The 21755-nt window shown below is 43.0% G+C and overlaps 2 protein-coding genes across 3 annotated transcripts in view; both read right to left on the reverse strand.

Annotated features, from left to right (window-relative positions):
- Window positions 1-12423, reverse strand: part of CUNH8orf89 (chromosome unknown C8orf89 homolog) — a 30411-nt gene extending 17988 nt beyond the window's left edge. The window contains exon 1 of one of the 2 annotated variants that reach the window (XM_040262027.1): window positions 12255-12423. The gene's annotated coding sequence lies outside the window, so the exon portion shown is untranslated. The remainder of the gene's footprint in view (window positions 1-12254) is intronic. The other variant, XM_040262028.1, reaches the window with a different exon arrangement.
- Window positions 12424-17978: 5555 nt separating this feature from the next.
- RPL7 (ribosomal protein L7) lies at window positions 17979-21641 on the reverse strand. Its single transcript, XM_040262029.1, has 6 exons — window positions 20108-21641; window positions 19669-19835; window positions 19053-19190; window positions 18847-18956; window positions 18315-18524; window positions 17979-18039 (listed from the first exon to the last, which is right to left on the reverse strand). The coding sequence occupies exons 1-5, from the start codon at window positions 20108-20110 to the stop codon at window positions 18316-18318; spliced, it is 627 nt and encodes a 208-aa protein (XP_040117963.1). The 5' UTR covers window positions 20111-21641; the 3' UTR covers window positions 17979-18039; window position 18315.
- Window positions 21642-21755: the final 114 nt, after the last annotated feature.

Consider the following 21755-nt stretch of genomic DNA (forward strand, 5'->3'; position numbering starts at 1 on the left):
CACAACTTCCATTCATCGTGGTACTGGCAGTCCTAGCCTTAGCAATTAGAAAGAAAAGGTATCCAGATTTGAAAGAAAAAAAGTAAAACTGTCCCTGTTTTCAGATGGCATGATCATATACAACTCTGAAGACTCTACCAGAAAAAAAAAAAAACTTAGAACTAACAAAGGAATTCAGGAACGTTGCAGGATACAAAATCAAGAAACAAAAGTCATTTATTTGCATTTCTATACACTAAAAACAAATTATCTGCAGATTCAATGCAACCCTTATCAAAATTCCAATGTAAAACAATTCAAAACTGTAGTAAAAACAATTCAAAAATTCATATGGATTGTAAATCAGTGAGGTTCGAACACTCACATCATTCACAAAAATAAATCAAATATGGCTTAAAGACTTAAATATAAGACATGACACTGTAAAATTCCGAAAAGAGAATATAGACAAATCATTCTCTGACATAACTTGTAGCAATGTTTAAGTCGGTCTCCCAAGGTAAGAGAAATAAAAGCAAAAGTAAACAAATGGGACCTAATCAAACTTATAAGCTTTTATACAGCAAGGAAACCACAAACAAAATGAAAAGGTAATCCATGGACTGGGAGAAAATATTTGCAAATGATGCAACTGACAAGGCTTAACTTCCAAAATATACAAACAACTCATACAAGTCAATATCAACAAGACAAACAATCCAATTATAAAATGGGAAGAAGACCCAAGTATGCGTTTTTCCAAAGATGACATACAAGTGGGCAAAATGCATATGAAAAGACGCCCAGTATCTCTAATTATTCAGTTCAGTTCAGTTCAATCACTCAGTCGTGTCCGACTCTTTGCGACCCCATGAATCGCAACACTCCAGGCCTCCCTGTCCATCACCAACTCCTGGAGTTCACTCAGACTCAGGTCCATCGAGTCAGTGATGCCATCCAGCCATCTCATCCTCTGTCATCCCCTTCTCCTCCTGCCCCCAATCCCTGCCAGCATCAGAGTCTTTTCCAATGAGTCAACTCTTTGCATGAGGTGGCCAAAGTACTGGAGTTTCAGCTTTAGCATTATTCCTTCCAAAGAAATCCCAGGGCTGATCTCCTTCAGAATGGACTGGTTGGATCTCCTCGCAGTCCAAGGGACTCTCAAGAGTCTTCTCCAACACCACAGTTCAAAAGCATCAATTCTTCGGTGCTCAGCCGTCTTCACAGTCCAACTCTCACATCCATACATGACTACTGGAAAAACCATAGCCTTGACTAGACAGACCTTAGTCAGCAAAGTAATGTCTCTGCTTTTGAATATGCTATCTAGGTTGCTCATAACTTTTCTTCCAAGGAGTAAGCGTCTTTTAATTTCATGGCTGCAATCACCATCTGCAGTGATTTTGGAGCCCCAAAATCACTTTCCACTGTTTCCCCATCTATTTCCAATGAAGTGATGGGACCGGATGCCATGATCTTTGTTTTGTGAATGTTGAGCTTTAAGCCAACTTTTTCACTCTCCTCTTTCACTTTCATCAGGAGGCTTTTGAGTTCCTCTTCACTTTATGCCATAAGGGTGGTGTCATCTGCATAGCTGAAGTTATTGATATTTCTCCTGGCAATCTTGATTCCAGCTTGTGTTTCTTCCAGTCCAGAATTTCTCATGATGTACTCTGCATAGAAGTTAAATAAGCAGGGTGACAATATACAGCCTTGACGCACTCCTTTTCCTATTTGGAACCAGTCTGTTGTTCCATGTCTAGTTCTAACTGTTGCTTCCTGACCTGCATACAGATTTCTCAAGAGGCAGGTCAGGTGGTCTGGTATTCCCATCTCTCTCAGAATTTTCCACAGTTTATTGTGAAGTATCACCTCACACCAGTCAGAGTGGCCATCATCAAAAAGTCTACAAATAATAAATGTTGGAGAGGGTGTGGAGATAAGGGTACCATCCTATACTGTTAGTGGGAATGTAAATTGGTGCAGTCACTATGGAAGACAGTTATTCAGGCTCCTTAAAATATTAAAAACAGAATTACCATGTGATCTAGCAATCTCACTCCTGCGCATATATATGGAGAAAACTCTAATTCGAAAAGAAAACTCTAATTCGAAAAGAAAAGACCTCAGTGTTCACAGCAGCACCATTTACAACAGCAAAGACACAGAAGCAAACTAAACGTCCATTAACAAGAGGAATGGATAAAGAAGTTGTGGAACATACATACAATGGAATACTATTTAGTCATAAAAAGAATGAAAGAATGCCATTTGTAGCAACATGGATAGACCTAGAGATTATCACATTAAGTGTTAAAGTAAGTCAAAGACAAATATTATGCAATATCACTATATGTGGAATCTAAAAGAAAAGTATAGATGAACTTAGTTACAGAAAAGAAACAGACTCACAGACATAGGAAAAAAAAATTCATGGTTACCAAAGGGGAAAAGAGGGAGGGAAAAATTAGGAATATGGGATTAACACATGCACATTACCATATATAAAATAGATAAACAATAAGGATTTACTGTATAGTGCAGGGAACTATATTCAATATCTTATAATAAATTAAAATGGAAAAGAACTGAAAAAAGATATATATACATATGTATAACTGAGTTACTTTGCTGAACACTTGAAACTAATATTATAAATCAACTATAGTTCAATTTAAATAAATAAAAATTAATATGGAACCACAAAGGACCCCAGATAACCAAAATAGTCTAGAAAAATGATATAAAATAATCCAGAAAAAGAAGATGAAAGTTGAAGACATCAAACTTCCTGATTTCAAAAGATGGATGTCACAAAGCTGTAGTGTGTAAAACAATATAACACCAGCATAAAGACAGACATATAGGGCAGTGGAACAGAACAGACTTCAGAAATAAACCCATACATATATAGTAAACTGATTTTTGACAAGAATGCCAAGAATACACAACAGGGGAAGGATAGTCTCTTTAACAAATGGCGTTGGGAAAACTGGATATCCAAGTGCAAAAGAATGAAGTTGAACCCTTATCTTATACCATACAGAAAATCAACCCATCAATATACAACATTCTTTTGAGTATGCTTCTGTTAAAGACATCTTGTTTAATATATATATTGTTGATTCATCAACACTGAAATCACTGCCAATAGCACCATAACTCAGGCCTGAAGGAAGATTATCTAACACATATTTTCTCTGTAAGATGCAGCATGGTCTTCCTGCACTTAAGAACAATATATAGCACTTGAGTACGACACATATAGTGAAATCAACAAAAAGCACCATAGTGTGAAAAATATGACCCTGAATAGACAGTGAAAAGGACACTTGTTTGTAGTGTGAGGTGAAACAAGAAGACAGAGCATTGTCCTGTTTGACCTCCACTAGGAATTACATGTCAGCCAACCCTGACTTTTGCCACTCTGCACGTTTGCAAATGAGCAGGAATGCCTAAGTATCGATTTGGGAATTACAAATAAGCTTTAATGAGTGGGAGAACTAGCAAACGATGGAATCCGTGAATAATGAGGACTGACTGGAATTCATCACGGTAGTATGCCAAGGGGCAGGAGTATTTCAGATGGGGTGGTAGAGGCGGCTTCCTAGATGAGGTGATCTTGAGCTGAGATCTGAACGGGCAGGAAGTTGCCAGAGATGTGTGAAGATGATGAGCAAGGGAGAGTGCTCTTCATGGAAAGTGAGTGCAAAGGGCCACAGACCAGAATGAGATTGGCACGTTCAAAGGCAGAAAAAGATGTGTGTCAGCACCTGTGCTGTCTATCAGACATCACCCACAGGTGGCTCCTGAGCACTTGAAATGTTGCCAGTCGGAACTGAGATGTGCTGTGAGATACACACCCGATTTCAAAGACTACATGAATGCAAAGATATCTCATTAAGAATTTTTGTGTTGATTTCATGTTAAAATAACAATTTTGGATATGTTGAATGAAATACAACAACCTGCTACGTGTTTTAGTAAATAAATGTGCATTGGAACAAAGAAACAAGAGTCCATTCATTTACCTATTTTCTACAGCTTCCTTTGGCCTACAATAAGTCCGGCTGAGTAGCTGCAACAGTGGCCCATAAAGTCTAAAATATATACTATACATATTTTACTAGAGTTGGTCAGCCCCTCCTCTAATTCATTCAATAAGCCTTTACTGAGTACTTACTAGGTGAAATTTCTGAAATGTAAATTATATATGCAACAGGAATTCTATTCTCTTTTCAAATGGATTGTATCTTGGGGTTCATGCACCTATTTTGGAGGCCATAGCTATAAACAGAGGGAGCTGTTGAAGGATTAGGCCTAAAGATTTTAAAACATTGCTTTAACTTGAGCAATATTAGAAGGCAGATGGGAATGAGAAGGTCAATGAGGAAATTATTGCAATTGTTCAGATGAATGGTAGTGAGTGTTCAAAACAAAGAAAAAGCAGATGGGGACTTTACTATCCGACTTCTTCTACCTTTGGATATGATAGGCATTCTCCACAACTGAAAAAATGCCAAACTGAGCTCCAGCTTAGAGAGAGAAGGAAGGGAAAAGGAAGAGGCATTCTCCCTTTCTTTAAAGTTACTTCTGGGAAGTCATACACACAATTCTACTTGTATCCCATTGATCAGAACTTAGCCACGTGGACACGCTGAGCTGTAAAGGGTCATGAAAAATGTCATCTGCTCTGGGCATGATGTACCCAGCTAAAAAATCAGGGGTCCTTTTACTAGTAAGATGAAGGAATTGGCACTGTGAGTAAACCTTAGCAGGCCTGCCACACTGGCTAAGGCAAAGTAACTATTTAAAAACGAGAACGTGTCATTACTTCCCTCCAAGTCTGATAATATAATGGGGCTTCCCTGGTAGCTCAGATGGTAAAGAATCTGCTTGCACTGTGGGAGACCGGGGTGCGATCCCTGGGTTGGGAAGATCCCCCGGAGAAGGAAACGGCTACCCACTCAAGTATTCTTCCCTGGAGAATCCCATGGACAGAGGAGCCTTGTGGGCTATAGTCCATGGGGTTGCAAAGAGCTGGACACGATGGAGGAACTAACATACACGCAAGTCTGATAATGTGACACAGGAACTATTCAGCAATGGTCCAGCAGAATATGAGGACTATACTGCTTTAATTCTCAAACAAGAATCTCAGTACAGACTACAGGAAGGTAATTTTACATATAGAAACAAATGATAGCTGCTATTATCATACTTATCATGATCATTATTATTATAGGCCAAGAACCAATTAACACCTGGAGTCCAGGAGGCACTGCTTGACTCAGTGACTCTTCCTCTTTACCCTTCTGGCTAAGTGTGCAGTCTTAGACCTCTCCTGTTCTTATTCACACTGTCCCATTCTTGCCTTATGGTTTTCATCCCTTCATCTCCTTAAATACTATAAATTTTTTTTCCAAGATGTTTATTATTTTCTGTTTTTCAGCACAGATCTGCCATTTGCTGCATCCACTGGGTCTCCTTCCTTGTGGTTCCATTTCCTTGTATGATTTATAACCTTTGACTGCAAGCTCATTTTTATTTTTTAAAAGTTTTGGGCTGCACTGGGCCTCCATTGTGGTATGTAGGTTTCTCTAGTTGTGGTTTGCAGGCTTAGCTGCATGTGGGATCCTTGTTCCCCTACCAGGGATTGAACCCGAGTTCCCTGCACTGGAAGGTGGGATTCTGGTGTGTTTTGGCTGTGCTGGGTCTTTGCTGCTGCGTGGGTTTTTCTCTAGTTGCAGCGAGCAGCGGTTACTCTCTAGCTGCGGTGCGTGGGCTGTTGTGGAGCATGGGCTTCAGAGCTGCCAGGCTTCAGTAGCTGTGGCCCCTGGGCCAGGTTCAGTGTGGCTTAGTTGCTCCAGGGCATGTGGGATCTTCCCAGACCAGGGATTGAATACAAGTCTTCTGCATTGGCAGGCGACTCTTTACCACTGGGTCACCAGGGAAGCCCCTACAAGCTCATCTTTAGAGAGATTGCTATCTACAGGACACCAGTGCTCCCTGAGCTGTGGAAACCACTATACATCTCTCCGTATGCTCTCAAATGGTCTCTGCCTGGCCCTGGGTTTCAGAGGTTATCAGGTCAGTCAATACACCAATTTCTTCAACTGTGGTCCCTGAACCATGTGGTAATGGGACTGAACAACAAAAACCATTTTGTGAGGAAGCTAAGTGACAGGGAGAGGCCACCATAGAAAGGTTCCATCTGATATCCACAGCTAAGGTCTCAGGCCACAGCCAGGATCAGCCACCAGATGGAGGAGTGAGCCTGCCTGCAGGTGTTCCCAGACCTAAGCCTTCAAATCTTCCATCTGAGGCCCCAGACATGGCGAAGCAGAGGCACGCTGTTGCTGCCACATCCAAATTCCGGCACGGTCCCACAGCATCTGTGAGCTCAATAAAGGGCTGTTCTGTACCACTAGGTTTTGGAGAAGTTTGTGATGCAGTCATGGTAACTGGAACAGTGCTCCTTTGTGACTCTCAGCTCCCAGCAGATGCTCAGCACTGCCTTCCTGTGTGAGCTTTCCTTCATTTCTGCCACCTGGAGATTTCCTCCTCTTGGTTCCTAGCTCAGCCACACGCCCATAAATTATCTTAATACACTTTACCCCGCATTTGAAATACAGGGAAGCCAAGTGGAGTCTCTTCCATGTCAGCTTCCTCTGCCACACTGGCCAGAAGTTCCCAGAAAAATGTTTCAAACAATGACATCAAGAACTGAAGAATTTAATTTCTTTTGTATGTAAAGATTCTTTGAGACCGGGTTCGATCCCTGGGTTGGAAGATTCCCCTGGAGTAGGAAATGCAACCCACTCCAGTATTCTTGCCTGGAGAATCCCATGGACAGAGGAGCCTGGCGGGCTACAGTCCATGGGGTCAATTTTTTTTTTTTTAAATATACTTTGGACCCAGAAATCCCACTTCCAGTTTATCCTAAAGGAATGATCAATGATACATCCAAATATTACCTTCAAGGATGTCAAATCCTACAATTTTTTATAACAGAAAAGCAAAAAGACTGAAAACAGCCCAACATCAAAGAGCAGATGGTAATATTACCTTTATTTTTAGCTTTGATTAAACCAAAATAATCAAATGAACATAACGAAAGGCAAGTTGTGGATTCATTGAGAAAGCTAGTTGTTCATGTATCCACAATGCCAGTCATTGTGTTAGGACTTGAAATACAAAAATGAATATGATGCAAAAGCGTACACTCTACTCAGGGGAACAGTAAATGAACGATTACAGTTCATTATGATACACACTGATGATAAATCTGTGCTTAGATTTTGTGGGACAACAGAGCTTTTGCTGACCTAACCAAATTAGGGCAGTAGCAGAGTTCTGCTTTTTTTTTTTTTTTTAATTATTTATTTATTGTTGGCTGTGCTGGGTCTTCCTTGTTGTGCGGGCTTTCTCTAGTTGTGGGGAGTGGGGGCTACTCTCTAGTTCCAGTTCACAGGCTTCTCTGTAGTGGCTTCTTATTGCAGAGCACGGGCTCTGGGGTGCGTGCGCTTCCGTAGTTGTGGCACGTGGGCCCAGCAGTTTCAGCACAGGGGCTTAGTTGTTCCGCTGCATGTGGGATCTTCTCAGACCAGGGATTGAACCTGTGTCTCCTAATTTGGCAAGCAGATTCTTTACCACTGAACCAGCAGGGAAGCCCAAGTTTTGTTTTGTTTTTGAGCAAGGTATCTGCAAGCAAAGCCCTACAGATTTTGATAAATAGAAATGAACTGTGGCAGAGAAGTCTGGATGCCCCAAGTTCTTTTTTCCTCTGGAGAATAGAGTTGTTCCTAGAAAGTGGCCATCTACCCTTGATTAGAATCCAGGTGAATGCAATGTGTAGCACTTTCTACAAGAAGCTTACAGGAAGTAGGCTTGCCTTTTTTTTTTTGAAGCCATTCAGCTTGTGGGATTTTAGTTCCCTGATCAGGGACTGAACCCGAGCCCTCTGCAGTTAAGAGTGCAGCGCCCTAACCACTAGACCACCAGCGAATTCCCCGGGGTCTGCTTCCTCCAAACTTTCTCCTTTCCCTCCCATAGGCTGCACTTAAACCGACAGTGAAGCTAATGAATGGAAAAGCCTTGATCCTAGTACCAATAGGAAAAAAGCTGCCTGCTGATCAGGAACATCTGCCTTGGAACTGTCCTGTAAGAAATGAATTTCTACATTATATCAAAAATGTTTGGGACTATTTGTCATTATAGCTAGCACTACCCTAATACACAGGGCTTCTCTGGTGGCTCAGATGGTAAAGGATCTGCCTGCAATACAGGAGACATAAGAGACTTGGGTTAGATCCCTAGGTTGGGAAGCTCCCCAGGAGGAAGGCATGGCAAACCAATGCAGTATTCTTGCCTGGAGAATCTCACAGACAGAGGAACCTGGCAGGCTATATAGTCCATGTGGTCGAAGAGTCAGACATGACTGAAGTGTCTTAGCACTCACACAAATACATGCAATCTTTTATTCCCAAGGGTGAATATATTAACTCTCTTACTTAAACATGTTCATTAAGCATATACTATCTACAAGTCTATGCATGACAAAAGTGCTACGCGCATGACAAATACAAAGGTGAACTAGAGATTCTGCCTTCACAGAATTTCTGGCGCAGAAGGAAAGACAGTAGCCACTCACACAGCTATAAGGCAAGGTGCCACATTATGGTCTTAGGGGAGCTAGACAGATAGATATACATTATCTCACATTAGAAGAGTTCAAAGCAGGGAGATATAATTTTCATGAGGGGGTTCACAAAATACTTGAAATAAACTGGAAAATGACATTTAGATAGAATTTAGATCAGCTGAAATGCAGGTAGATCAGCTGAAATGCAGGTAGAGGCCCTGCTGGGGAAAATGTGAAAGGAGGGAGACTTCTTGGCAGTTTGGTAGTTAAGACTTCACCTTCTAATGCAAGGGGTGAGGGTTCAATTGGGAGTTAGTTAAGATCTGATATGCCTCATGGACATAAACATCAAAACATTAAAAAAAAAAAGAAGTAATATTGTAACAAATTCAATACACGCTTTAAAAATGGTCAACATTAAAAAAAAAAAAAAAAAAGATGTGAATAGAGCCCTGGAGAGTGAAGACACCAAGCAGCTCCGTTTTAGACCAAATGAGTACAGGACATGGGGGTGGAGATACATAACGTGGATCTAAGCTACAGAAAATTGAGGGCTATAGGTTTGGTTTGGAGATGGAAGTTCTGCTTTGTTTTTTAATATGTACTTGTCTGGTTGCACCGGGTCTTGGTTGCAGCACGTGGGGTCTTCGATCTTGTTTGCAGCATGAGGGATCTCCCATAGTCATCTCACTATTTGAAATCTTTTACTTGCAGCATGAGGGATTTAGTTCCCTGACCAGAGAACAAACCTGGGCCCTCTGCATTGAGAGGGCAGACTATAGCCACTGGACTACCATAAGTCCTGGAGGTGAAGTTTTTAAGAATTATTTATTTACTGTTGAGAACTGAGAACAAGATTGGACTAGATTTGCAATGGAGATTTTCGAGGGAGAAGAAAGCCAGACTCCCTTAAAATATATGATGGGTAGGAAGATAAAGAGAATGCAGAAAAGTGACTAGAGAGGGAAATAATCCAGGGGAAACCAGAATCGTGCAAAAAAACTGGATCATGTCCAATCCTACAGGAAATAGTAGAGCAAGAAACTACATACTAATAATACTGCAACACCAAACACATAATCTCACTGAATCTTCAAACCACCCAATGAAACACAGTTCCCTGTCAACTACTGACCAGGCATTCAGACCCAACAAAGAACACAAGCACTGCAGTTAAATGAACCTGGATTCTAATCTTGGCTCTTCTCTTCAAAAGCTGCATAATAATCATGGGGTCATGGAAAAATTAATAGTGCCTCTGACTCTCACAGAGTTAGTGAGGATTAAATTTTTAAATTCATGCCAAGTGCTCAGCACCATGCTGGACATGTAATAAACACTCAATAAGTGGGAGCTATTGTTTTTTAAATACTAATAAACACAGGTTTGTTTTTTTTTTCCACCACAGCCTGTTTATGGAAATGTAAATCAGTAAAGACATTTTGGAAAGCAAGATTCCATCAACATCTTTTTAATTACATTTGACCCAGCAATTCTGCTTCAAGGAATTCACTTTATAAAACTGTTCCCACGTGTAAGAGTGTTCACTATTGCATTGTTTGTGATAAAGAAAAACTGGAACCAAACTTAAGGATGTTTACATAAATTATGATATATCTATACCATATGATCATACATCTATATGACACATCTATGAAATATTCAATGAAGCTCTAAGTAAATTGATATGAGGGGCTTCCCAGGTGGTGCCAGTGGTAAAGAATCCATCTGCCAATAATGTAAGAGACATAATGTGGGTTTGATCCCTGGGTCAGGAAGATCCCCTGGAGGAGGGCATGGCAACCCACTCTAGTATTCTTGCTTGGAGAATCCCCACGGATAGAGGAGCCTGGTGGGCTAGAGTCCATGGGGTTACAAAGAGTTGGACATGATGGAAGCAACTTAGAATGCACGCATGCTGATATGAAAGGTATTCTCCATATCTTCTTAAAAAGGTAATTTCTCAAAAGAATCCAAATGATTTCATTAAACATAAAAAAACATAAATGTAAAAAGAATGAAAAAATAAATACTAAATTAACTATGGAGTGTTGGAAAGTAAAGGAGTAGAAACTAAGGGCTTTCACCTTTAAGTCTGTATACTTCTGTGCTGTTTGAATGAGAAGTACAACTGTATTATAACGCAATTTCAAAAATATAAGAATTTGAAAAAAAAAGTCAGAAGTATTTTAGAAGAAATGCCATGTAATGTAAGATTTAAACTCACCATTAAAAATGTAGATGGGGTGAATTGTCGGATTAGGATTGACATACATACACTATTAATACTATATATGAAATAGATAACTAATAAGAACCTACTGTATAGCTCAGGGAACTCTACTCAATGCTCTGTAGCGACCTAAATGGGAAGGAAGTCCAAAAAAAAGGGGGAATATATGTATACTTATGGCTGATTCACTTCGCCGTACAGCTGAAACTAACACAACAAACACCGTAAGCGACTGCAGGCTCCTCTGTCCATGCAATTCTCCAGGCAAGAATACTGGAGTGGGTAGCCATTCACTTCTCCAGGGTATTTTCCTGACCCAGGAATCAAACCTGGGTCTCCTGCATTGCAGGCAGATGCATTACTGTCTGACCCACCACAGAAGCCCAAATGATCCAAAAAAAATTAATTTCAAAAACAATATAGATAAAAAGTCAATAAAGATAACAAACAGGGATTCTTGCACTTCAGAAAGTATAATACCCTGAGTGAGTGTGTGAAAGTTGCCCAGTCGTGTCCAGCTCTTTGCAACGCCATGGACTATACAGTTCATGGAATTCTCTAGGCCAGAATACTGGAGTGGGTAGCCTTTCCCTTTTCCAGAGGATGTTCCCAACCCAGGGATTGAACCCAGGTCTCCCACACTGCAGGCGGATTCTTTACCAGCTGAGCCACAAGGGAAGCCCTGAAAATGGTTGCAAATTTTCATTTATCTATGGAGAAGCTCCACAGTTTCCATGTCTATGGCCCTAGGAAGGTGTAGGATGAGATGACCAGTACAATAGAACAGACTACCTGCACCGCACAAATCTTCTCTAGCATTTTTAATCTCTCAAAGAAAAAAGTAATAAATACACAAATTACATAGGTAAATCAAAAGTGGGACAAGGAAAAATGGCAATGAAAAGAGGGCCAGAGCTATGTGACTAACACGGTCAGCATCCGAAGTGCTGCTGGGGAAGGAAGGGAGATGCCAAGGCAATCAAAGAAGAAAATGAGAAACACATTCAACCCCCTCTTCAGTTTAAGCCCTAGGAGGGTCGGAGGGCGAACCCGTAAGGGTGTGTCCACTCAAGGGGCCACTGAGTGTGCTGGCCCAGTAAGTCTCGATGCTGCAGGCAAGCCTCTTCGTCCGATCTTGCTCGCACGTCTCTGCACCGGTCCCGCCCGCAGCCTCCGTCAGGTCCTCAACCCCGGTCCCCCGCCAGCCCCTCGCCATAAGAATCAGGAGATGCTTGGGGCGATCCACGTGCGTCAGGAGACTGGTTCCCCTGGATGGGAGGGGGCCGGACCAGCTGACCTCAGCGATTCAGCTCCCTTGCAGGCCTAACTCTAGGCCACCCCCTACCCCCGGGACGTCCCTGGCGGGGGCTCCCCGGCACCAGGACCGGTGGCACTCACTGTCCCCGCAGCTCGGCCGTGGACGAGAGGCGCTTCTTCGCCGGCCCGGCCCCCGGCGGCGGCGCCCAGGTCTGCGGTTCCCGCAGCGGCTTCAGCGGTGGCAGCGAACCGCGCTGGAGCCAGCGGCGGCCCGGCGCCGAGCCGAACCCCCGGCCGGGATGGGCCGAGCTGCGGCGGCGGGGCGGGGCGGGCGGCCGCGCGCTCGCTCGGGCGCCACTCTTGGGGCGAACATGCTCGGCGGCCGGCAGCCCGGCGACGCTCTGGAGGGCGGCGCGCCCGCCGCTCAGCCCCGCCCTGCTGGGCCCGGATGCGGGTGATACGGCTGCCGCCCCGCCCGGCCGCTACGCGCGCCCGTTGCTAGGCGCCGGGAGCTTCCCGGCGGGCGGTCACCTGAGGGCCTGCAGCGGGGGTCAGGGTGCAGCGGGGGTCAGGGTGCAGCGCCAGGATGGTGCTTGGGCGGCGGGAGGCAGCCAGGACTTACTGGACAACTACTCTAGGGTGCCGCCGCCTGCGAGATCACGGCTGCAGGGGGTGGGGTGGGAGGAGGCTACGGAAACGAGGCTCAGACCCGACAGCAAGTCAGTGCGGCATGAAGTTGGTGCCATGTACTATAGATGGAGTGGGTAGTGGGCACTTGCACAAGGATGGTGAGGTGAGGCTCTATGGGTTGCATTTTAAGATTCAAACTAACCAGGCTTTCCAGAGTACTGATGAGTCTAGACCAGCAGTACCTGACTAGTCAATCTCTGTGACTCAGTCGTCCCGAGTTCCCCTTTCCCTCACCGTGCCCTGAAGAATTCTGCGTTCTACGCCTCCTTTGTCCGAGGTTCTTCGGTAGAAGGTTCGGCGGGAAGCCTAGCAGCCTGACAGCCTGTATATGCTCTTGCTGAGTTGTTGTAAACCCTATTTCTTGACCTCTCCACTGGGGTTGCAAGTTTAGCCCTGGTAAAAGGACTTCGGATTCCACAAAATCCGAGGTGCTGAAACTGCTTTCAGCACACCACTTTTCCGTTTTCATTAAGCTCGATACTAATCTTTCCTAGCTCCTCTGATTAAGAAAACCAACTCACATTACACCTGGAACCTAAACCCTTCGTTGTGTGATCCCAGAGGTCAGGAAGGTTATTAGTCCATTAACTAAAATATGAGGTAATGACAAACCTAGACAGCATATTAAAAAGCAGAGAAGTTACTTGGCCTACAAAGGTCTGTATAGTCAAAGCTATGATTTTTCCAGTAGTCATGTACCGACGGGAGAGCTGGACAATAAAAAAGGCTGGGTGCTGAAAAATTGATGCCTTTCAACTGTAGTGCTGGAGAAAACTCTTCAGAGTCTCTTGGACAGCAAGATCAAACCAGGCAATCCTAAAGGAAATCAACCCTGAATATTCATTGGGAGAACTGATGCTGAAGCTGAAGTTCCAATACTTCGGCCACCTGATGCTGGGAAAGAACAAAGGCAGAAGGGGACGATAGAGGATGAGATGGTTGAAAGGCATCATTGACTCAATGTGAGTTTAAGCAAACTCCAGGAGATGGTGAAGGACAGGGAAGCCTGGCATGCTGCAGTCCACGGAGTTGCAAAGTTGGACACAACTGAGCTACTGAACAGAAAAGTGGTATACTTCATAGGCTGCACATTAAAAATCATATGGCGACTTTGAAGGGAAAAACCCTAGGCCTACCTTTGAATCAATTAAGAATTCAGTTCTGGGGTTGCACTCAAGACAGTGGAGAATCACCCACTCAGATGGTTAGTATCATTAATATCAGTGTATTAAATGTACACTAATACTTAATGTGTCAAATGCTTACTATTACAAGGTATGTTTTGAGTCTGCTATGGTCCCCCCTCCTCCTTGGCTATCATCAAATGGCTACTTAAAAGGCTTGAGTCAATCTAAAAAGCAAATCACCTGCAAGGCATCAGGCACTGTTCTAATTGCTAGAACAGAGAAGGTTAAGACTCAAACCTGATTATACTCAAACATGGAAGTGGCTGGGTTAAGCAACAGGTAACAAGTAAATGGAAAATTTATTTCTGATAGTAACATGCTATGAAATACAAAAAAAAGTTTGTATATGAAGAGATGTGTCTGGTATCTTTTTCCAAAATGAAAAAGAAGCCAAGTATACAGATCTCGTGGCTGAATGTTCCAGACATAAGATTCCAAGTGCCAAGACTCTACATTATAAGTTTATCGTTTGAGGAACAAAAGAAAATATAGCTGAGTCATCAATTAAGGATCAAGGAGTGTGTAAGTCACTCAGTCGTGTCCGACTCTGCGATTCCACCAGGCTCCTGTCCATGGGATTCTCCAGGCAAGAATACTGGAGTGGATTGCCATTCCCTTCTCCAGAGATCTCCCCAACCCAAGAATTGAAGCTGGGTCTCCCACATTGCAGGCAGACTGAGCTATCAGAGAAGCCTAAGGATCAAGGAGAAGCCCTCTCAAACATCCCCCTGCCCTAATTTCTAGAACTTTTGAATAAGCTGCTTTATGTAGACTTTATAGATGTTATCTTTTATTAAGGGATTTGAGATCAGGAATTATCCTGAATATCCAGGTGGCCCTGCATTCATCACAAGAGTCCACAGAAGAGGGAGGCAGGAGGTTAAGGGCCAGAAATGACGGAAGCAGACTATACTTTGCTGATGGAAGAGGTCACAAGCCAAGAATTGTAAGCAGCTTCCAGAAATTGGAACAGATTCTCCTCTAGAGCCTTAAGGTGGTAGAAGAGGTGTTCACTTGATTTAGCCCAGTGAAACTGATTTTGAACTTCTGACAATTTGTGCTTTAAGTCACTTAAGTTTGTGGTAATTTTTTATAGTAATAGAAAACAAGTACTTCGTGTAAACTATGGCAGGCACTGCATAGGAGTGAAAAAAAAAAAAGGCCCACCTTAAAAAGTTGACTGACAAAGGAGAGTAAGATTTTGGCTGGCTGGTAACAAACCTGTCAAGGAAAACAGCAGGGGCAGAAAGTTGTCAATCTTCCCCAGGAGGTGGTCTCCAAGGACACAAGAATCTGTCACATCTTGGGACGTCCTTGTGTAGCACTTATCTCACCATCTTTAAGTCTATTTTGCCCATTAGACTAATACATGAAAGCAGAGCTATTTTCCTTTGTACATCCCTCTCAATGCTGAAGTTACACAGCGAATAGCATTTACTTAGCACTTTGGACCAGGCACTAATGACCTGTCATACTTTAATCTTCACCAAAATTCTATGTTAGTTACCACTGTTTCCTTTATTTTGCTAAGGAAGGAGAGAGAAAGTAACGACTCAAAACTATTAAGTGGAAAAGTTAAAGTTGCTCAGTGGTGTCTGACTCTTTGCACACTATGGACTTTACAGTCCACGGAATTCTCCGGGCCAGAATACTGGAGTAGGTAGCCTTTCCCTTCTCCAGGGATCTTCCCAACCCAGGAATCGAACCCAGGTCTCCTGCATTGCCAGCAGATTCTTTACGAGTTGAGCCACAAGGGAAGCCCAATTAAGTGGAAGCTGGATATGAATTCAAGCAGTTTGGCTCCAGAGCCAGCAGTCTTAATCAATCTTACCACAAAGAAACCCTCAAAGATAAGCCAAGACCAGGGTAACACTGCTAAAAGCCAGTAAGTGCAACAGAGTTAAACTTTATGGCTAGGATAGCCAGGGGATGACCTAACAATAAAGCTGGAGCTTTGAAGGCTACAACTGTAATGTCCTTCGTTCAGTTGCTCAGTCGTGTCTCTTTGCAACCCCATGAATCACAGCACGCCAGGCCTCCCTGTCCATCACCAATTCCTGGAGTTCACTCAGACTCACGTCCACCGAGCCGGTGATGCCATCCAGCCATCTCATCCTCTGTCGTCCCCTTCTCCTCCTGCCCCAATCCCTCCCAGCATCAGAGTCTTTTCCAATGAGTCAACTCTTCGCATGAGGTGGCCAAAGTACTGGAGTTTCAGATTCAGCATCATTCCTTCCAAAGAACACCCAGGGCTGATCTCCTCTAGAATGGACTGGTTGGATCTGCTTGCAGCCCAAGGGCCTCTCAAGAGTCTTCTCCAACACCAGAGTTTAAAAGCATCAATTCTTCGGCGTTCAGCCTTCTTCACAGTCCAACTGTCGCATCCATACGTGACTACTGGGAAAACCATAGCCTTGGAATGTCCTTACATGAGATCAATCTTTGCATAAGTGGAACCTGGGTGCCCAGAGTTTCATCAATGAGGCTGGTTAGCTTTCTGGTGATCTCTTATAGTAAGTGAAAGATTTTGGGTGAGTTTAAGTAAAATAAGGCATTAAGTTTCATTTTAGCAGTTTCTAAGAGTTCACAAAATATTCTCATGTGTTTTTAGTCCTTACACTCCTGTGAAGGCAGACGGTATCCTCCCCATTCTCTGGACCCATTTGGAAACTATGTGGAGAGTTGAATTTCTAGGACTGATTGTCTGCAGAAGACCTGCACAGCCCAAACACTGTCTCTTTCCTCTCCATATATCTAGGATCTTCTTATCCTCACCAGCTTCAAAAACTTGGCTACTTTGGGAGATGAGTCAACATCCAACGGCTGTAACACGTGCCCCTCAGTGTTGATAGTGGGGGAAACGGTACTGGGCACAGCAAGATACATGGGAAATTTGCTGTGAACCTCAAACTGCTCTTAACTTTTTATAAGAGGCATTGTTGAAATACCATCCCACACATAATACCATTCCTGTTACTACTGCAGATCCTACACTGTTTCCCTCCACCCTCCCATGCCTAGGTAGTTAGCCAAACGCCACTTGAACCACCGTCACAGTAACCAGACATTTTCTTCTGAGCCCCTTCAACCTTTCAGGATACTGGGATGTGCAAAGACTGGGGACTATAAGGTATATTTACTTATCAAAGCAGTAAAATGAAATAGGTAATTTCAAAGCTTAAGACTTTTAGGCTACACCAAGAAATTAATGATTTTTAAACACAGATCCAACTGTTTACCAAGACATTAAATTTCTTGCAAAACACCTGATACTCATTATGTAACACTGGTTATAACAACCTTAACTGCCTTCAAGGATTCATTGACTCTAAACTCACAGATAAACAGCTTTTAAGACCCAAGACTGTATTTAAATATACTTAACAACTTTCACATACTAAAAAGTAATGATTCTGGTACAATATTATCAAAATTCATACTGCATCATACCCTTGGCTCAATCAATGAGGATAGTAAAACTTTTTACTTATATGTATATGTATTCCATGTTATGCAGGGAGTGTTATTTATAAATTACATCCACAGGCACATATTTTCTTTCTTGTTACAATACATAGTAGAAATATTAAAAACTCATTAAAAACTCACTAAAGTATGGGTAGAAGATGCAAAGCAAAAATAAGATGAAATGCAAAAAGAAAATTGACATTAAGATTACCATTTTATAAGCAAATCAAGACCTGAGAAAATTGAATTTCTGCAACATTTTTAATCTGTAAACTGAACTTTTTATCATGCACAAAGGCCTATGAAATAGGCTTTCTTAGATTAGACCCAGTTTAGCCAACTGAAAATGGAAAATCAGGATTGTTTTTTGTACAGGAAAATCTGCAATAAACCCAGGGAATGTTTTTCACAAGACACAGGCTGGACCCTAAGTTTTGCATCCAAGAGGCCAGGCTGTTGATTTGACTTAATCTTGTCGCACCAAGATTTGCAAAGGAAAAATAAAAGTCAACCAAGACAGTACATTTCAATTTGATTCAATTGTTTATTAACCAGAACACAAAAATAATCCTGGTAGATACCTGAAAGGAAGGAAAAAAAACCCATTAAACATAATAATTAAAAACTAACATGTACCAGGAGTTATCAATACCAACTGTTCACACTTTTAAGTAGGGAAAAAAACAGGCCTTTTCTTCTCTCCATATAGTCCTCAAAAGGAAAAACCAAATCAACTGTGATCATATTACTTGGTTGATTTTCCCCCACTAAATGTCAACTCAGTGAAACCCTTATCAGCATTTAGATCAATTTACTGTAGCATTAAGTAAACTTCTTTCTGGATGTAGTTGCTCACCTTAGTTCATCCTTCTAATAAGCCTGTTGATCTGGTCTTCCCTGTTGCCAGCATCTCCACCTTCTACAAAATGGGTGGTCTTTTTCTTCATTCCACCTCGTGGAGAAGACAATTTAAAGGGCCACAGGAAGTTGTTTGCTTCTTTGAAACGTTTTCCAACGGTATAGATCTCATGAATCAGATCCTCCATGCAGATGATTCCATATTTCCCTGAACATGTTCAAGATTATTTAAGGTTATTAAAATTGTTTATTTTGAGACTATTACATTTTAAGGCATTAAAGAGTATAGGCTGTAACAGTTAATGGTAAATCAAGAGTGAAATTAACAAGGAAATATGAGGCTTTACAAACAAAGATACAGCTCAAGCCAGTGAAATCACACCTTCCATTTTTTCATAAACAATATTGGGAATAAGGGAAGGTTCTTAAAGAGTAAGAGTAGCCAGGCTATTCTCAAGATACCAAAAAACAGCTTGTCTGATACAATAAATTTTATAATAATTACCTTTCCCCAAAAAGGCAGAACCTACCAAGAGATCGAGCAATCAATGCATTGTCTGTCAGGGCAATTCGCTTTTTGTTGATTTTGCCATAACCACGCTTGTAGATCAATTCATTTACAGACTTCAGATTTGGGTACCTAAATACAAGAAAAACAGGCATAAATGACCAAATAAGACTATCACTGTCAAAACCTCTATAATTCGTTTACAAAAAAGAAGTCAAAGACACCTACCCCCATGCAATGTACGGCTCCACAATTCTCAGCATATTAATTGATGCCTTGTTGAGCTTCACAAAGGTGCCATTGAAGATCTGCCGGAGGCGAAGGAGCTGCAGCACCTTTCGAACCTTTGGGCTCACACCGTTGATACTGCAAGGGAAAAACACAAAATTCCTTTAGCTTTCATCAGACCTTTTACAATAAAAAGACAGGGAACTAACATTTTGGGGCAACACATCCCACCCAAATAGGAATAATCTCCTGTTACAAGACCACTCTTTCCTTTAGTTATAGCTGTATTCCATCACCTGTCAACTTGCCTCCCCTGCAAGGAAACAGTCTTTTGATATGTATTTTTCATATTCAAAAACTTCCCCAATGCTCTTATTACTTCCTTTTGTATAGATCTGTTTTAAGTCTCCAGGACACTGAACTCAAGTGCTCTGAGAATGGACACATGCTTTGGGCACAGGGCTTATCATCACTAAAATACTCCCCCACCCCATTCCACCTACCATTCAAGTTTCTGTTCCAGTGTATGAGAACCAAGGTCCCCACAAATGTGAAATTTTGCTGAGAGTGGACAGCTTTCCCTTTAAAAATAGAATGCAATAAAAACTGAACTTACCCTCTGATCCTGATGACGAACGCCAATTTGGGTTCCGCAGGTACATAGAAGTTGCCGGCTTTTCGTGCCATCCTAGCCATTCGAATTTCAGTTCTGTACATCTGCCTGTATTCCTTGTGGTAATGCTTAGCTTTTTCATAGATAAGCTTCCTCCTTGCCTTTCGAAGCTGAAAAACCAACATTCTTCTTATTCATTTGCTTTTTGGCTCCCAAACACAATTAGCAATACCAGTTAAGAGAATACTCTTCTCTTGAAACTTTCTCACCACCATATATATTAACATTGCAAGAGAAAGACACCAATTTCATTAGAAAAGATCATTCTAAAAGCTAACCACACTGACTGGTACAGTAGCTGAAATAAGCCTTGTTAAAAATATCCAACCGATTTTCAATCACAGGACCTCTTCTTTACTGGTGAGTCAAAAACTTTACTTACCATCTTTTGGGCAAACTTCTTTCTCAGTCGCTTGATCTTAAGCTCTGCGAAATTCTTCCGCTTTTTCTTAAGGGTTTCTGGCACAGCAGGAACCTTCTTTTTCTTCTCTCTGACAATAGCAAACAGAAAAAGAGTTAAAAGGCCCACAGCACTACATCACTCCCCATTCAGTACTGAGCACGCTCTCAACGCACCTTTAACTATTCTAGTATGCTATGCCTGTAATCTTTATGTCTAACAAGGGCCACTGTCTTTAAAACGAGTCATAAAAACAATCAATTCACATTTAACCTACAATCAGTCCCGGGGTCCCAAAACAACAAAAATAGCGACAGCCAAACACAGAGAGTAAAAGACTGCTCCAAGACACTGACCCCTAGACTATTAGAGTGACTCGCAAATTACCAACCACCGCCCCGATTCAAACCTCAAGTTCCACATGTTTAAGCAAAGGCCTGATACCAGGGACGCTTAGGGCAAAAGCCAGCTAAGGAAGAACCCAATTCAGAGGTTCTGACCCTCCCCCCTAGAACGAGGAACTGGATAACCCGCCAACCCCACATATATTCAGCTCTCACACCTTGTTCCCGGTACCTCCAAGACCTCCTCCCCAAGGCCTCCTGAATCCCATCTTAGCCTGAGACCACCAGTAGTGTCACAGCGCGTCACAAACACACAGATGTGTTGTCAAAGATACAAGCTACAGACGGATAGACGGAGACAGAGACTGTAGGGCTCTGGTTTCGGGGATGGAGGAGGATACTCTAGACGACGAGGAGAAACTTACTCCGCACCCTCCATGGTTCCAGCCGGGAAAGAGGAAGTTGGCGCATGCGCGCTGTCCACTTAAAGACAGCGAGGCTGAAGCCCCACGACTCATAGGTGTCTCGAGATAAGCCAGAAAAGAACTCGGAACTAAGAACTCGACTCGCAGACGCAGAGCCAAGAATACCTGACTCAGCCTCTTTACGATCAAGTTTCGGGTAAAATATGTATGGGGAAAATGAATACATTGGCTAGACTCTAATCGATACGATGAGAGCAAAGAGTGCCGATTCCTTGACTATTCGGGGTCCTAATCTTTAGGCTGCGTCGACAGGATATGGCTCGAATTCTACCCAGTAATATATGCAAACGACACGCCGGCGGGGCGCGAACTACAAATCCCGGCATGCATCACGTTCACGGCCAGCCCGCCGAAAGGGCAACGCCGGTCAGTGTCTGAAGGGAAGCGCGGCAGTGGTGGTCCCAGCAGGGTAAATGGGGAGCCTCTTGGCCTTCGATCCAAAGGGCCAGCTACGAGTCTAGGCTGTTCCCGGTTTTTGGCCGCCTTCCCGGCCCTTCGCTAACACCAGCAGCCGACCGGCACGCCCGTAGCCGCGCTGCCGAGGTCCTTGTCTTCGTTCCTCCAGACTGCAGGGCTGTCTTCCGCAGCGCCTGATCTCCGGCAGAGCCGTCCAGAACTCCTGTGTTAACGAAAGTGACTTAGACGGGGGAAAAGCGAGGACCAGACGGCCGGAGGAGGACAGCCCGGGCACTGCCGACTGTCCGGCCTGGCGGGCGGAGGTCGGGACGCCCAAGGCGGGGTGGGGGTGGGGGCGTGAACCGCGATGGGAGGTGCAAGGAGGGCTGGAGGCTGCGGCCACGG

Source organism: Oryx dammah, unplaced genomic scaffold, assembly GCF_014754425.2.
Source record: "Oryx dammah isolate SB20612 unplaced genomic scaffold, SCBI_Odam_1.1 HiC_scaffold_19, whole genome shotgun sequence".
NCBI lineage: Eukaryota > Metazoa > Chordata > Mammalia > Artiodactyla > Bovidae > Oryx > Oryx dammah.

Coding starts and splice junctions, on each gene's coding strand:
- RPL7 (XM_040262029.1), bottom strand. Junction 18,957..19,052: donor GAGCCGTACATTGCATGGGG/GTAGGTGTCTTT, acceptor TCTTGTATTTAG/GTACCCAAATCTGAAGTCTG. Junction 18,525..18,846: donor ATTGATTGCTCGATCTCTTG/GTAGGTTCTGCC, acceptor GAACATGTTCAG/GGAAATATGGAATCATCTGC.